The sequence below is a fragment of the Rhincodon typus genome, chromosome 29 (genome assembly GCF_021869965.1).
Source record: "Rhincodon typus isolate 14 chromosome 29, sRhiTyp1.1, whole genome shotgun sequence".
Lineage (NCBI taxonomy): Eukaryota > Metazoa > Chordata > Chondrichthyes > Orectolobiformes > Rhincodontidae > Rhincodon > Rhincodon typus.
In genome coordinates, this window is record NC_063360.1 from 2883858 (window position 1) to 2901745 (window position 17888).

The 17888-nt window shown below is 41.8% G+C and overlaps 1 protein-coding gene across 1 annotated transcript in view; it reads left to right on the top strand.

Annotated features, from left to right (window-relative positions):
• Positions 1-17888, top strand: part of eps15l1a (epidermal growth factor receptor pathway substrate 15-like 1a) — a 228909-nt gene that overhangs the window by 71456 nt on the left and 139565 nt on the right. The window contains exons 17-20 of the mRNA XM_048613886.1: positions 1333-1459; positions 1581-1631; positions 3561-3706; positions 11324-11378. Coding sequence (XP_048469843.1) covers positions 1333-1459; positions 1581-1631; positions 3561-3706; positions 11324-11378 — 379 coding nt within the window. The remainder of the gene's footprint in view (positions 1-1332; positions 1460-1580; positions 1632-3560; positions 3707-11323; positions 11379-17888) is intronic.

Consider the following 17888-nt stretch of genomic DNA (forward strand, 5'->3'; position numbering starts at 1 on the left):
GTTTTATCTTCATTGTGTAAGGTAAGAAAGTGAGAGATATTTGGACCCATGTGGTGCTGTTAAGATTCTTAATTAAGCACAGATAACTATTATATAAATGTTTATGTCCATGATAATCATACGTTCTATCCTTATAATACTGTGATGTTGTTTATGGTCAAATAAGGGAAACTTACAGCAAATAAAGTCAACTTGCTGCACAAGAATTGTGATCTAGCAGTGTAAGACTGAGGTGATAAAACCCCTAGCAGGATATCTTCCGCAGTGTGACAAATTAATGCAATCTGTTTTCATCATAAAGGTTCAGAAAGGAATGACATAAATCTCACGGAATCATAAAATAAGACAGTAACGTTTTACAAACAGGAAGTTGTGTCCAACCATAAAACTTTTAATAAGGTGGATGCGTTATTGGTTTTGCTCCTCCACTGTTTCTCATAGAACTTTCTATGCCCAAACAATGCTTGGATGTTTTCATAAAAGGCATTCCTCCCAACCCTTCCCTTTGAGTTTTTGTCTTAATATTAAATGAATGCTTTTTGTTGCAGACTCATTAACCAGTTACCTCATCAAAACTTCAGAATTCGAGTCCCTCTTCATGATCTTCTCTTTGTTTTAGAGAAGAAAATCCCAGTTTCTTTAGTCCCTCCTGTAAAATAAAGCTTCTCATCTCTGTGATCATCGTGCAAGATCTCTACTGCATTCCTATTTTCATGGCCTCGACAAGCTTTCTGAAGTAATATGCCTATATCTAAACACTATTCTAACCATAGCCTAATCTGAAACCTTTTACAACTTTGTTCCTGTTTGCTTTTATATTTTATAACTCTTATGTCTAAAATTTAAACTGTGCCACCTCACATTAATTTTCATCTGACATCCATATGCTCAAACCTCTCTGCTCCTGCACCCCATTTACTCCTACAGTCATTTGGAAACATTTTGACAAATAACCATGTTAGTTACTTTTTGTGTCATGTGCAAATGTTTGTCATTTGCCCCAACACCCTGACCCAGAGGATTGTACTGTTTATGCTCCTCTAGTTGATTAGGATTGATAGACTTACTCCTACCAAGAAACCTCAGCCTGCTTGGGAGAGATGTATAATAACAAGGGAGATGCTGTTTGAAAAGGGCAATGGCAAACAAGGAAATGTGAGAAGACTTTATGAAGGATTGAATTGCCTGAGACACTCAAATTGTACAAAAACATGTTTTTTTAAATTTGATATAAAAATCAGCCTTCATGTATAGAGAATGCAAATATATTTATGTGATGATTATCAATGAGCTTATGCGCTGGAAATAGATTGAAGTTTATTTTGTGTTCAGGATGATCCCTTCAGAGGCAAAGCATCACCATTCAATAATAATGTTCAAGAACTGCATACGGACCCATTTCAGTCAGAAGATCCTTTCAAGACAGATCCATTCAAAGGAGCTGATCCCTTCAAAGATAGTAAGTAGATTGCACTTTTGAAATGGAAGAATTGGGGGACGGTATATTCCTGAACCATCAGTATACATTAATGAAATAATTTAACCAAGTTTTATTTGTGCTCTGTGTGTTTCTTGAGCAGATGATCCATTCCAAAATGACCCATTTGCCCAACAACAGGCTGCTGCAACAGGTATGATATTTAGAATTCAGCTCCTGTTTCCCCAGTACCTGTCATTGACTCACTCCTGAGAGAAGGTTGTTTTAATCCCCAGCCTTTTGTTGTGTTCTTTCATTGCCATGCGCATTTGAAGTTACCTTTCTGACTTCTCATGTGGCTCATGCTCCCTTTTCAATTCCACCCCCAACATACTTCCCCATCACATTCTATAAATATTGGAATTAGCACCTACTTGAATAGTTTTTTTGTTCTGAATCTCTCAGCTGGAAGCCCCTGGTAGAAAAATGTGAGGTTATGCAATTTGGCAGGAAGAATACAAGAGCTGAATATTATTTAAGATAGAGAAAGACTGCAGAAAGCTACAGAACAGAAGGATTTCAGACTTCTGCGCATAAATCTCAAAAGGCTAGTATCCAAGTTCAGGGAATAGTGAAGGCAAATGGAATGTTGGCCTTTATTTCAAAGGGAATGGAGTATAAAAATAGGGAAGTCTTGGTAAAACATTACAAGGCACTGGTTCAACCACAGCTGATATGCTGTGAACAGTTTTGAGCCTATTATCCAAAGAAAGATCCTCTGGCATTGGAGGCAGTGCAGAGAAGGTTCACTAAGCTGATTCCATTGATGGAGTGACTGACTTAAGAGGGGAAGTTGAGTAGGTACAGCCTGTACTCGTCAGAGTTCAGATGAATGAGAGGCAACCTTATTGAAACATAAGATTCTTAGGGGACTTGATGAGATAGACGCAGAAAGATCACTTCCTTTTGTTGAGGGTCTAGGACCAGAGGGCGTATTCTCGGAATAAGGTGTTGCCCTTATAAGCTAGATGAAAAGGAGAGCTTTGGAGGGATATGGGCCAGGAGCAGGCAAGTGTGAGTAGTTTAGTTTGGGATTATATTTGGCATGGACTAGTTGGACCGAAAGGTCTTGTTTCCGTGCTGTATATCTGTACATCTCTAAGAGGAATTTCTTCACTGTGAATAGTGAATCTGTGGAATTCTTTAGTACAGGGGGGTAAAGAGGCTGGATTGTTAAGTGTATTGAAGACTGAGATAGACAGGTTTTTAATCAGTAAAGGGATCAAGAGTGATAGGGTAAAGGCAAAGTGAAGTTGAGGATTATCAGATTAACCATGATCCCATTGAATGGCAGAGCAACCTCAATGCGGACGTAATGACCTACCTCAATCGCTACATCATCTCGCCTTATGGCTGTACCCAGCCATTGTATTGAGAAGTCAGATACCACTAAATGGCCCCTGATAAAGCGAGTATAATGGAAGGAAAGGTGCCTTTAGAATTCAAAATCTTTTAGCCTTCGAATTGGAATTAAATGATCAGCCTTTATTTTTGTCTTCTGGAAGCTACAATGGATGTCAGCACTTTAGATACACTGGCGTAACTAAGCCAGTTAGTCTAAGTGTGCTTGGCTTGGTCAATAATTCTTAACATAAAATAAAATGCTGTAAACAGTTGACGTGTCAAATAGACTAAAAACAAAAAACTGCAGAAGCTGGAAATCTTGAACTAACACAATGCTGGAGAAACTCAGCAGGTCTGACAGCATCTCAGGAGAGAGAAGGAGAGTTATCATTTCAAGTCCAGTATGAGGGAAAAGTAATTGTCTGCATTTCTGCCTGTACAGATGCTGCAAGACCTGCTGAGTTTCTCGAGCATTTTCTGTGTATGTCAAATAGAATTTGTTGAGAGAACACAGTTCAGATCAATGATCTTATATTAGCTCTGCTCTGAAGATTTAATGGTTTTCTTTCCACTGACTAGCTGAAAGTTTCCAGATTTCCAGCACCCTCCATAACTTTTTTCCAATTTAGACATGCATGTTTCCTCATTATAGGTTTTCAGCTTTTCATCTTTACTTTTAAGTCACATTCTGCAGTTATGTGCTAAATCTGGCTCCTTTTGACCTTGGATTTCTGTACAGATCCATTTGGTGCCGATCCATTTAAAGAAAGTGATCCTTTCCATAATGTATCATCTGATGAGTTCTTCAAGAAACCGCCAAAGAGCGATCCTTTCACATCTTCATCCACTGACCCTTTCAGCAGAGAGCCCACTGTGCCACCTAAAGTAAGTGTATTTTCAAAGTGCTGATTGACTCTTAAACAAAGCTGGATATGATGGGGAAGCTACCTTCCTCAGAGATGTGTGCCCATTAGTTGCCTCCCTGTATTTATATTGCTAAATCTGGTCTTTTTAATTGGTTTTAAGCTTATGAATCTGTCGCTAGAATGTGAGAATCAGATTTCACCCTCTAGACAAGGAACAGAATTGGCAACATAGGAAGAAGAAGGGATTATTCAACCACTAAAATCAGTTCTGCTATTCAATTCGATCATGGCTGATCAGTATCTTAACTCCATATATCCATTTACCTACAAGACTAAATTCCACACAAGACCACATCCCTTAATGCAGTTGTCTAAACAGGAACCTATATGCCTTATCTTTGCAAGTCTCAACTGACCCCAGTTTCAGCAGCCTTTGGAGAAGATTTCCACTAGCCTACAGATGCAGAAGTCATTACTGACCTCACATTTGAATAACTTAGCTGTAACTTTAAAGTTGTTGTACACTGCTGCCTGAAAGGAAATAGGTTCCTCTAGCTGTCCTATTAAATCCTTTGATCATTCTAAATTCAAAATTAAATTATCTTTCAAACAAAGCTAGCCTGTATAGTAAAACAGAAAATGCTGCAAATGCTCAGTAGGTTGGACAGCACCTAAAGGAAGAGAAACAGAATTAACATTTCACGTCAATGATCCTTCATTAGAACTGGGAAACATTAAGAATGTAATAGGTTTTGTGTAAGGGGTGGATGGGAGAAGGACAGAGGAAGGCCTGTTACAGGGTGGAAATCAGGGACTGTTGTTTGACAGAAGATGTAGTCTTACAGAGCCAAACAGAAAGATGATAGGATAGGAAAAGATACAAACGATGTGCCTATAGCAGATGTGTTGCTGTTGGGAAGCAAAAATGAGGAAAAAACAGAAATATGCAAAGAAAAGAATCAAAATGGGTAATAGTTTGCTTCTGAAATTGTTGGTGTTGAGTCCAGAAGTCTGCAAAGCTCCTAATTGAAAGATGAGGTACTTTTCTCAAGCGTATTTGAGTTTCTTAGAATCACTGCAGTAAACTGAGGCAAGAGATGTCTGCATGAGAGCAAGGTGGAGAACTATAATGACAGAACGCTGGAAGCTCAGTTTAACCTATGCATACAGAGAAGTGGTGTTCCACAAAGTGGTTACCCCATCTGCTTTTGGTCTCCTCATGTAGAGGAGACCACGTTGTGGACAGCAAACGCAAAGAAATACATACAAATCACTGCTTCAGCAGGAGTGTTTGGGCCTTGGATGGTGAGGAGAGAGAAGGCAAAAGGGGCAAGGGTTACATTTTCTGTGTTTGCGTGGAAAAGTGCTTTAGGGTGATTAATGAGTGGACCAAGGTTTCACTGAAGGAATGGTCCCTTCAGCATGCTGAGAATGGAGGGGTATGAAGATGGGTAATGAAAGATATGTTTGGTGCTGGAACCAGCCTGGAAGCAAAGGATCTGTCTAATATGGATGCTAATATAATGGAAAGTGAGGTCAAAGGGAACATTGTCAGTCTGGGAAGAGGAAAGGATGTGAGAGCAGCAGTGTGGGAAATGTGGCAGACACAGTTGAAGGTCCTGACAGCCATAGTGAAGGGATTTTTCATTTGAGGGAAAAAAAAAGACGACTAAGGAACACAGCAGCAGAACAGTTGCAATAGATATGGAGGAACAGGGACAATGGAATGAAGTCTTTGAGGTGTGGAAGTTTGTGAGGAAATGTAGTTGAGGTAGCTGTGGGAGTCAGTGGGCTTGTAAGCAACCTATCCCTGAAATGAAGAAAGAGCAGTCAAGGAAGAGAAGAGTTCAAGATGGACCATTAAAACTGTGAGATGGGTCAGTATTTGAATTGAGGTATTACAATTTAGAGCGAGACCAGGATGCACAACAAAGCAAATATCAAAATACTGTTAAAATGGTTGCGAGGGTCCCAGTAGGATTGGAACAAGTAACGTTTCACATAACCCACAACCAGACCCATGTTACTGCTAAAACAACATCTTTTCTTTGGAGGAAGCGAGATGGTTTATAGAAGAAATTATTCAATGTGTAAATAGTCATGCGAGGGTGTTGGTCTATGGAAACTGGTTGGGTCTCTGTTCAAGGAAGAAATGAATATCCTTTATACTATTGTAATGACAGACGGAGGTATAGAGAGTTTGGAGGTCCATGGTAAGGAAGAGATGGTTAGGACCAGAAAATTGGAAACTTACCTGTTCTTGTATTTTAATTCTTTTGGCCGAGTTTGTTATAGTGAATCTATGCACTCCCTCCCAAGCCAATATATCCATTTGGATTACAGAAGTTGGTTTCTCATAATTACACTGAAACCAGCCTCATTGTAAAAGTGGTTGAAACCTCAACATTTGTTTTGAACCTAAACTGACCTTTAGACTATTCAGCATTTTCACTTCCGTTGAGTGACTGATTTTCAGTAGGGCAGCCTGCAGTCATTTGGGATATGTTGTCTTTTATAAAGACCTGTTTTGTGAATAATTCTGGGTATTTTGTCATTTCATCAGAAAATGAATGATAGAACTGATAAAATACATTGATTAAAGAGGCTGACAGAAGACTTCAATAGCGCACTCTTGTGGTGGTGAAACCAATTGTTATCGTTTCCAAGGCTCATGATGCATTAAGCATTCAATCAATTCCTGACCATTGTGCAAGTGCGTGAGAGGAGTACAATAACACATGGTAGTTTTCTAATGTCTATATGTATAAACATCTTAAATTAAGCATCTGTGTCATGTATTTTGCTCACATGCCCATGGTAATCTTGTAAACTGACATATATTAGGATTAGTATTTATGGTTCTGTGTGATGCCTGAAAGTGATAGATATTTCAATGTTTACTGTTCTGGAGAGAGGTGATATTTTGGTCAAATTTGGAAATATAATATTAGTGTAATCTTATCAAATTTCAGAGCAGGCTTCAGGGCCCAAGTTACCCAATCCTGCTCTTAATAAGTATATTGTATATGTGATTGGCTGATTTGAAGTTTGAACTTTGGATTGAGATATCTGACTGCAGGCTAATGTATTTTGCAATTTTTAAACTTTAACATTAAAATTTGAGCCTACAGTTCTGATCCCTATCACCCAAGATGTCTTCTTTGGGTCATCATCTTCGCTTGCCCTCAAAGACAAAAAAAAATTATGTTTGTAACCCTTTCAAGACCATAGAACATAGAACATTACAGCTCAGTACAGGCCCTTCGGCCCTCGATGTTGCGCCGACCTGTGAAACCAATCTGAAGCCCATCTAACCTAAACTATTCCATTATCATCCATATATTTATCCAATGACCATTTAAATACCCTTAAAGTTGGCGAGTCTACTACTTTTGCAGGCAGGGCATTCCACGCCCTTACTACTCTCTGAGTAAAGAACCTACCTCTGACATCTGTCCTAAATCTATCACCCCTCAATTTAAAGCTATGTCCCCTTGTGCTAGCCACCACCATCCGAGGAAAAAGGCTCCCTCTGACCATCTTGTATGTCTCTATTAAGTCACCTCTTAACCTTCTTCTCTCTAATGAAAACAGCCTCAAGTCCCTCAGCCTTTCCTCATAAGACCTTCCCTCCATACCAGGCAACATCCTGGTGAATCTCCTCTGCACCCTTTCCAATGCTTCCACATCCTTCCTATAATGTGGCGACCAGAACTGTATGCAATACTCCAAGTGCGGCCGCACCAGAGTTTTGTACAGCTGCAACATGACCTCATGGCTCCGAAACTCAATCCCTCTACCAATAAAACCTAACATACCGTACGCCTTCTTAACAACGCTATCAACCTGGGTGGCAACTTTCAGTGATCTATGCACATGGACACCGAGATCTTTCTGCTCATCCACACTACCAAGAATCTTACCATTAGCCCAGTACTCTGTATTCCTGTTACTCCTTCCAAAAGTGAATCACCTCACACTTTTCTGCATTAAACTCCATTTGCCATCTCTCAGCCCAGCTCAGCAGCTTATCTATGTCCCTCTGTAACCTGCAACATCCTTCCGCACTGTCCACAACTCCACCGACTTTGGTGTCATCTGCAAATTTACTAACCCATCCTTCTACGCCCTCATCCAGGTCATTTATAAAAATGACAAACAGCAGTGGCCCCAAAACAGATCCTTGAGGTACACCACTAGTAACTGAACTCCAGGATGAACATTTCCCATCAACCACCACCCTCTGTCTTCTTACAGCTAGCCAATTTCTGATCCAAACCGCTGAATCACCCTCAATCCCATGCTTCCGTATTTTCTGCAATAGCCTACCATGGGGAACCTTATCAAACGCTTTACTGAAATCCATATACACCACATCAACCGCTTTACCCTCATCCACCTGTTTGGTCACCTTCTCAAAGAACTCAATAAGGTTTGTGAGGCACGACCTACCCTTCACAAAACCGTGTTGACTATCCCTAATCAAATTATTCCTTTCTAGATGATTATAAATCCTATCTCTTATAATCCTTTCCAACGCTTTACCCACAACCGAAGTAAGGCTCACTGGTCTATAATCACCAGGGTTGTCTCTACTCCCCTTCTTGAACAAGGGGACAACATTTGCTAGTCTCCAGTCTTTGGGCACTATTCCTGAAGACAATGACGACATAAAGATCAAAGCCAAAGGCTCTGCAATCTCCTCTCTAGCTTCCCAGAGAATCCTAGGATAAATCCCATCCGGCCCAGGGGACTTATCTGTTTTCACACCTTCCAGAATTGCTAACATCTCCTCCTTATGAACCTCAATCCCGTCTAGTCTAATAGCCTGTATCTCAGTATTCTCCTCGACAACCATGGCTCATATGCCTAAAATAAAAGCTGTGCAATTTTGCCGAGTGCTCCATCAGGTCACCCTCCAAGGTTGATATGTGCTCTGAACAATTTTAAAATGAAATTAAGATCAAATTCCATCTGGAATTTGGTCCCCACTCTTCGTCTGGTTTCTTCTTCTGTTTGACAACCTGAGAAAGTAATGTCTGTTATCTTAAGTCTGATCTGTACTAGTGTCAGTAAGCTGAAAAACCTCAAATTAAAAATTGTGAAATGCTCAAGATGCAGAGCCCCACCAGTCTGAGGAGGACCTGGTATAGCTATGAATATAACTATATACAAAAGGCACAGAAAGAGGACCCCAAAAAATCTGAAATAAAATCAGGAAAAGCTACAAAATCGATCTATCTGCAAAAAGCACTTCCTTTTTTCCCCTTCTGTTGGTTTCTGTTTCTATTATATGTGATCATGTAATTTACCATAGATGATTGAATTATACAAGACTGTTGAATTGTCCTGGGCTGCTACTCCAAAATTTGGACCTGCATCTTGATAAATTTGGTTGTTTGATGTCATCCTTGATTCTCTGCACTGTAAACTTAGCAACTTGTTTGAATTAAAATTTAGAGCTATTACTTTTATAGCTGTCCAAACAATCAACATGATTAGGCATCAAAACATTGAGACCATCCTGTTGGTACTGTCTCTTTCATATGTACTTCATGGAAACTTTACTGAAACTGCCCGTGAAATGCAGATCTGCCATCATCTATTAGTTGCATTATCTACAGTGAATACCACATGATGCCTGAACCATCCTTTAAAAAAATGCAGAAGCAGTTTTTAATCATTCAAAAAGGGACCATTTTGAGGGACGGAGTGGTGGTGTGTGTTAGAGTACTGTGCTTTCTCTGATTAGACATTGATTTAATGGAGTTTTCTCTCCTCATGCAACTGTACAAATTAGGAGAAGTTGACCATTTGGCCCATTCATTCTGGTTGTCCATTCAGTAAGATCATTTGTGTTCTGATATCTACATTCCCACCCACTCCCGATAAGCTCTCGATTTCTGTTAGGCAAGGGAATCATTTATATATTTTCCAAAACTCCCTTAATTCAGGGAAGGTTCCATGATTAACGTCTGCATTAAAGAAAATGTTAGGGTAGGGGGGAATGTGGAGTAATCCTTTCAGCCATAATCTTATCGAATGTTGGAGCAGCTTGAGTGGCCAAGTGGCCTAATCTTCCTAATTCACATGTTCAGGACATCACCGCAAGGGTTCTTCGGGGTGCTGTCCCAGGCCCAAACATCAGTTGCTTCATCTTCTCCATCATAAGATGTGAAATGGGGATGTTGACTGATTGCACAATTTTGAACAGCATTAAGAAATTTGGAGATACTGAAGCAGTCTACCTCAAAATGCAGTAGGACCTGGACAACATTCAAGCTTTGGCTAATCAGTTGCAAGTAACATTCATGCCATGTGTCAGGCAGTGACCATACATAGGCACCACTGAACATTCAGTGGCCTTACTAAAACTGACTCCCACTCTATCAGTATCCTTGTGGTTACCATAGAAACTGATCTGGACTAGCCATATAAATATTGTGGTCAGAGGCTAGGAATTCAGCAGTGAGTAACTTGCCACCTCCCTCCCAAATCAACTAATTCAAAAGTGTGATGGAATACTGTCCTCTTGCCTGGATGAGTGCAGCTCCAATAACAGTCAAGAAGCCTGACACATCCAGGACAAAACAAAAGCCTGTTTAATTGGCAACTCATCCATCATCATCAACATTCACTCCTTTGAACACTGATATACAGTAGCAACAGTATGTATCACCTACAAGATGTGCTGCAGTAACTGTCAAAAGTTCCTTCCAACCTGTAACCTTAACCAGCTGGAAGGACAATGACAACAAATGCATGAGAACACCACTGCTTGCAAATTCTTCTCCAAGCCACGCACCGTCCTGACTTGGAACCATAGTTCCATTCCTTCACTGTTGCAGGGTCAAAATCCTCGAACTTCTATCCCAACAGCATGTAGGTGTACCGACACTCCAAGGACTGCAGCAGTTCAAGAAGGCAGCTGACAGCCACCTTTTCCAGGCCAAGTAAGTAGGGATAGGCAATAAATTCTGATGTAGACAGCCTTTACAAAGTGTAGATAAAGAAGGCCCAGCCCTGTCACCATGTCGGAGCTTCATACAACTTTGTAGATGCTGAAGTTTCAGAATCAGTCAAACATGCAGTGTTGGGGAGTTGGTTGCATGCTGAAATCTTGGGGCTGCGAAGCCCAAGGGAGTGAACAGCTGTGATGCAGCTTTAAATGCTCTCAACTTTTCTGAATGTAGTTGTGGTCTAAGTGATTCAAACTTGTGGCCTGGCTCCTGCAGCTTCAAAAAAATTCCCCCAACTCTTCTCTTATTCCCTCTCTTCCACACCTCATGCCTATTCTAAGTCAACCTCCACTGAACCCTGCCCTAAAGTTGTGCCTTCTCAGGTATGATCCATCACCCTCATGCCTTTGCAGTTCACACTGACAGGTCACGACAAATTTCTGGCCTTGAAATGGGGCTCTCTGATGGAAAGAGGTTTGGGAATCCCTCCATTAATTTAGTTACGCAATCTTTTTAATGGCAGTTACTTTTATGTGTCCATTGTTTAAAATATTTGCTTACTTTAAGGTCATCAATACCATGGAACAATGCATGTAGTTATGTTGACACTTGATTTAAGATCATGAAGAAATTGGAGTCTTTCAGCACTTTCATTTACTTTTCTGTTTAAATTTTAGGCTGACCCCTTTGGAAATAGTGATCCTTTTGCACCGGCTGCATCCAAGGGCGCAGGTGAGTTATTAGCCATTTTATGCTGTAAAGTGATTGTCTGATTCCATCAGTGTCACAACCGTGAGCAGAAAATGTTGGAAATATTTCTGACTGGCCTCCAGAGTATTTTCACAAATTCTGATATAAATCATCAACCTGAAACGTTAGTTTTTCTCTGTGTGCAGAGATGTTCACACCTCCTGACTATACCTAGCACTTTCCACTGATGTTCCGATCCAATGAAGAAAAAAAAAAGCAAGATCATAAGTGTGAGGTCATCCATTTTGGTAGAAATAACAGCAAAATGGACTATGTTTTAAATGATAAAAATTGCAGCACGCTGCTGTGCAGACGGACTTGGATGTCCTTGTGCATGAATCGCTAAAAGTAGGATTGCAGGTGCAGCAGGTAATTAAAAAGGCAAATGGAATTTTGTCTGTCATTGCTAGAGGGATGGAGTTTAAAAACAGGGAGGCTATGCTGCAGCTGTATTTGGTCCTGGTGAGGCCACACCTGGAGTACTGTGTGCAGTTTTGGTCTCCTTACTTGAGAAGGGCTATACTAGCACTGGAGGGGGTGCAGAGGAGATTCACTCAGTTGATTCCAGAGTTGAGAGGGTTGGATTATGAGGAGAGACTGAGTAGGCTAGGATTATACTCATTGGAATTCAGAAGAATGAGGGGAGATCTTATAGAAACATATAAGATTATGAAGGGAATAGATAAGGTGGAGGCAGGGAGGTTGTTTCCACTAGCAGGTGAAACTAGGACTAGAGGGCATCGCCTCAAAATAAAGGGAAGCAGATGTAGGACTGAGGTCAGGAGGAACTTCTTCACCCAAAGGGTTGTGAATCTGTGGAATTCCCTGCCCAGTGAAGTGGTTGAAGCTACCTCGCTGAATGTGTTTAAGGCAAGGCCAGATAAATTTTTGAACAGTAAAGGAATTAAGGGTTATGGTGTGCGAGCAGGTAAGTGGAGCTGAGTCTCAAAAAGATCAGCCATTATCTTATTGAATGGCGGGGCAGGCTCGAGAGGCCAGATGGCCTATTCCTGCTCCTAGTTCTTATGTTCTTATCATAAGCAATATGAACAGGAGTAGGCCATTTGATCCCTTGAGCCTGCTCCGTATTTCAATAGGATCATGGCTGATCCAACTTACCTCATGCCCACTTTCCTGTGTTTTCTCCATAACCCTTGATTCCCCGACTGGTCAAGACTGTCAATCTCAGCCTTAAGCATACACAAAGACTCTGCCCCAAGCTAAATTACCCATCGTGTTCAGGGATGCCTAGATTAGGTGAGTTAAAGGGGGTTGGGTCTGGGTGGGATGCTCTGAGGGTTGGTGTGGACTTGTTGGGCCGAAGGGCCTGTTTCCACACTGTAGGGATTCTGTGGACTATGGACAAACAGCTCTCTGTGGCAAAAAAGGTCCAAAGAGTTGCAACCCTCAGAGAAGAAATTCCTCTTCATCTCGTTCTTAAATTGACTCTCCTTCATTCTGAGGCAATGCCCTCTGGTCGTAGATTCTCCCATGAGGGGAAACATCCTCTCAGTGTTTACCCTGTCAAGCTACTTAAGAATCCAATATATTTCAATGACACCACTTCTAATTCTTCTAAGTTCCAAGTTCAAGTTTAACCTTTGCTCAGAAGACAATCCCTCCACACCAGGGTTTATCTTAGTGAACCTTCTCTGAACTGCCTCCAATGAAATAATAAATTAGGAGATCAAAACTGCTCACAGTACTTCAAATGTGATCTCTCCAGCACCTTGTACAGTTGCACTAGTACTTCCCTACTCTTATACTCCAACCACCTTGAAATAAGGGCCAACATTCCATTAGCCTTCCTGGTTACTGCTGCACCGGTGTGTTAGTTTCTGTGTTACGTGCACAAGTCCCTTTGTATTACAGCTTTCTGCTATTTAAGTTATTTTGTTCTCCCTTCCAAAATGAACAACTTCATATTTTCCCACATTTATACTCCATTTACTAACATTTTGCCCACTTATTTAACCTATTAGTATCACACTGCAAACTGTTTGTATCCCACTCGCAACTGCCTTTCCACCTATTTTATGTCATCTGCAAATTTCGCTACAGTACATTCGCTTCCATCTTCCAAGTCATTAATGTATATTGTAAACAGGTGTGGTCCCAGCACTGATCCCTGTGGAACCCCGTTGGTCACAGGTCACCAATCTGAAAAATAACCCTTACCACTGTTTCTTGTGCATTAGCCAATTCTCAATCCATGCCTGTCACTACCTCTAACACTGTGGGATCTTATGCTCACCATTTTCTGAGTACCTTGTCAACCGCCTTCTGAAAGTCTGAATACAACACATCTACTGGTTCCCCTCTATCCACTGTGGTTAGCACTTCCTCAAAAAACTCTAATCAGTTTGTCAAACATGATTTCCCTTTCATGAAGCCATGCTGACTCTGCTTGATTAGATAATGAGTTTCCAAATGTACTGCTGTTACTTCCTTATTAATTGATTCCAATACATTTCCAACAATAGATGTTAAGCTAATTGGCCAACAATTACCTGCTTTTTGCCTCCCAATATTTGTTACACATCCCTAACTGCCCCTTTGATTGAATGGCTTGCTAGGCCAAGTTAGAAGGCAGTTAAAAGTTCACCACATTACTGTGGGTCTAGAGTCACATATAGCCAAGCCTGGATGGCAGATGTCCTTCCCCCAAGTGCAAAAGTGAGACAGGTCAACAGTTTATGATGGTTGTTATGCTCAGCATCATTGAAAACTAGTTTTGTATTCTAAATTTATTAATTAAATTTAAATTCCATTTGCTGCTGGGGTGGGATTTGATCTCAAGTCTCCAAAGCCTTCGCCTTCGCATCTGAGTTACTAGTCCAGTGACACACTGTTACACCGTCTCCCCAAATTATTTCAGATTTGCAGCTGAGAAATAGTGCCCATTTAGACAGATTGTGCAGACGATACTTTTCTGTGAGAGATTAAAAAATGAACAAGTACTTTTATGTTGACCTGTTGCACTGCTTCATAGAAGATGTCAAGTTTATGATTATGCAAATAGTTTTTAGCCGAAGCTTGAATTGTAGCCTAAGCAGCTTAATTTCGAAGAAAATTTGAGCAGTTTCCTGATGGTATCCAAAATGGCCCATCGGTAATTCTTTCTGTACGTTAAGAAAGGGTAAAAGAAATGCAAGCGCCTAAACAGCGGATGGCAGTTTATTTTCTAAAGCTTTCTGTCCTTTCCTGAAGAGTAGCAGCTTTTACTGTGATATGATTCATGAAACATGAATTGGCCCATCACCCAAAAAGCTATCATTGTGCATACCAATGGACTACCCCACTGTATGGCAGTCACAGCTGACCCTGTAATTACTCCTTGTCTACAGTTCCACTTCCAGCAATATAGTTGTATAGTTTAGGGTCTTGAATTTGGGTCCTGAATCCCGCCCTTTTCTTGTCCTCTCCCCTTTCCTGTCCCAACCATACTCCTCCTTTCCCTATTCCAACCACTGTCCTCCCTTTCCCACCTCCTGCTCCCTCCTCTTACCTACCTATCCAAGGGCATACATCATATCGAAAAGATAGGCAGGTGGACTGAGGGGGTGCGGTTGCCTTTTTAGTAAGAAATGAAATTAAATCTATAGGAAGAAACGGAGTAGGCTCAGATGGTGTAGAATCTGTGTGGGTAGAATTGAGGAACTGCAAAGGTGAAAAAACCATAGTTGGAGTTGTGTACAGCCCTGCAAACAGTAGTCAGGAGTTGGGGTGCAAGATACACCAGGAGATAGAAAAGGTGTGTAAGAAAGGCAAAGTCACAATGATCATGGGGGATTTCAATATACAGATGGACTGGGAAAATCATGTTGGTAGTGGATTGCAAGGAAAGGAGTTTGTGGTATGTCTACGAGATAGCTTTTTGGAGCAGCTCGTGGTGGAGCCCACAAGGGAACATACAATACTGGATTTAGTGTTGTGCAATGAGGCAGACTTGATAAGGGAGCTTAAGGTGAAGGAACCCTTAGGAGGCAGTGATCATAATATGATAGAATTTACTGTGCAATTTGAGAGGGAGAAGATAGAATCAGAGGTAACGGTATTACAGCTGAATAAAGGTGACTACAGAGGTATGAGGGAGGAGCTGGGCAGAATTGACTGGACGAGGAGCCTAGCAGGAAAGACAGTGGAACAGCAATTGCAGGAGTTTCTGGGAGTAATTCAGGAGACACAGCAAAAATTCATCCCTAGGAAAAAGAAGCATGGTACAGGGAGGATGGAAGGTAACCATGGCTGACTAAGGAAGTCAGGGATAGCATAAAAGCTAAAGAGAAAGCATATAATGTAGCAAAGGGCAGTGGGAAGCCAGAGGACTAGGAAGCTTACAAAGACCAACAGAGAGCAACAAAAAAAAAATAGAGGGAGAAGATTAAATATGAGGGTAAGCTAGCCAGTAATATAAATGAAGACTGTAAGAATTTCTTTAGATATATAAAGGGCAAAAGAGAGGCAAAAGTGGATATTGGACCACTGGAAAATGATGGTGTAGAAATGGTAGTGGGGAACAAGGAAATGGCTGAGGAACTGAATAATTACTTTGCGTCAGTCTTCACGGTGGAAGACACGAGTAATGTCCCAAAAATTCAAGAGAGTCAGGAGGCAGAGCTGAGTATGGTGGCCATCACCAACGAAAAGGTGCTAGTAAAACGGATTTGCCTGAAGGAGTATAAATCACCTGGACCAGATGGACTACACCCCAGTTCTAAAGGAGATAGCTGAAGAGATAGTAGAACTGTTAGTGGTGCTCTTTCAGGAATCGCTAGAGTCAGGGAGGGTCCCAGAGGACTGGAAAATCACTAACGTGACACCCCTGTTTAAAAAGGGAGTAAAGCAAAAGACGGAAAATTACAGGCCAATTAGCCTAACCTCGGTCGTGGGTAAGATTTTGGAGTCCATTGTAAAGGATGAGACTTCTAAATATTTGGAAGTGTATGGTAAAATAGCTAAAATATGGTAAAAAGTCAGCATGGTTTTGTCAAGGGGAGGTCATGCCTGACAAATCTGCTAGAATTCTTTGAGAAAGTAACGAGCAGGGTAGACCAAGAGAGCCAATGGATGTTATCTACCTGGACTTCAAGAAGGCCTTTGACAAGGTGCCGCACAGGAGGCTGCTCAGTAAGATAAGGGCCCATGGTGTTAGAGGCCAGGTGCTAGCTTGGATAGAAGATTGGCTGTCTGGCAGAAAGCAGAGAGTGGGGATAAAAGGGTCTTTCTCAGGATGGCAGCTGGTGAGAAGTGGTGTTCCGCAAGGGTCAGTGTTGGAACCACAACTTTTCAATTTATACATTAATGATTGAGATGAAGGAACTGTGGGCATTCTGGCTAAGTTTGCAGATAATACAAAGAAAGGTAGAGGGACAGATAGTATTGAGGAGGTGGGGAGGCTGCAGAAGGAATAGGACAGGTTAGGAGAGTGGGAAAGAAGTGGCAGATGGAGTACAACATGGGAAAGTGTGAGGTCATGCATGGAGTATTTTCTAAATGGGGAGAAAGTTCAGAAGTCTGAAGTGCAGAGAGTCCTAGTCCAGGTTTCTCTCATGGTAAACTTGCAGGTTGGGTCAGTAGTTGGGAAGGCAAATGCAATGCTGGCATTTGTTTTGAGAGGACTTGAATATAAAAGCAGGAATGTACTACTGAGGCTTTACAAGGTTCTGGTCAGGCCACATTTGGAGTATTGTGTGCAGTTTTGGCCCCCATATCTCAGGAAGGATGTACTGGCCCTGGAGCAGGTTCAGAGGAGGTTCATGAGAATGGTCCCAGGAATGAAAAGCTTAACATATGAGGAATGTTTGAGGACTCTGGGACTATACTCATTGGAGTTTAGAAGGATGAAGGGGGATCTAATTGAAACTTACAGAATACTGAATGGCCTGGATAGAGTGGATGTTGGGAAGATGTTTTCATTTGTAGGAGAGACTAGGACCTGAGGGCACAGCCTTAGAGTAAAGGGAAGATCGATTAGAATGGAGATCAGGAGAAGCCTCTTCAGCCAGAGAGTGGTGAATCTATGGAATTCACTGCCACAGAAGGCTGTGGGGGTCAGGTCATTTAACTGAGATAAATAGGTTCTTGATGATCAAGGGTTATGGGGAGAAAGCGGGAGAATGGGGTTGAGGAACTATTCAGTCATGATTGAATGGTGGAGCAGACTCGATGGGCTGAATGGCCTAATTTCTGCTCCTATGTCTTATGGTCTTACTTCCTGCTCCCTCCTGTCCCCTCCTCTCCCGTCTCCCCGTCCCCTCCTCTCCCGTCTCCCCTGTCCCCTACCGTCCCGTCTCCCCTGTCCCCTACCGTCCCGTCTCCCCTGTCCCCTACCGTCCCGTCTCCCCTGTCCCCTACCGTCCCGTCTCCCCTGTCCCCTACCGTCCCGTCTCCCCTGTCCCCTACCGTCCCGTCTCCCCTGTCCCCTACCGTCCCGTCTCCCCTGTCCCCTACCGTCCCGTCTCCCCTGTCCCCTACCGTCCCGTCTCCCCT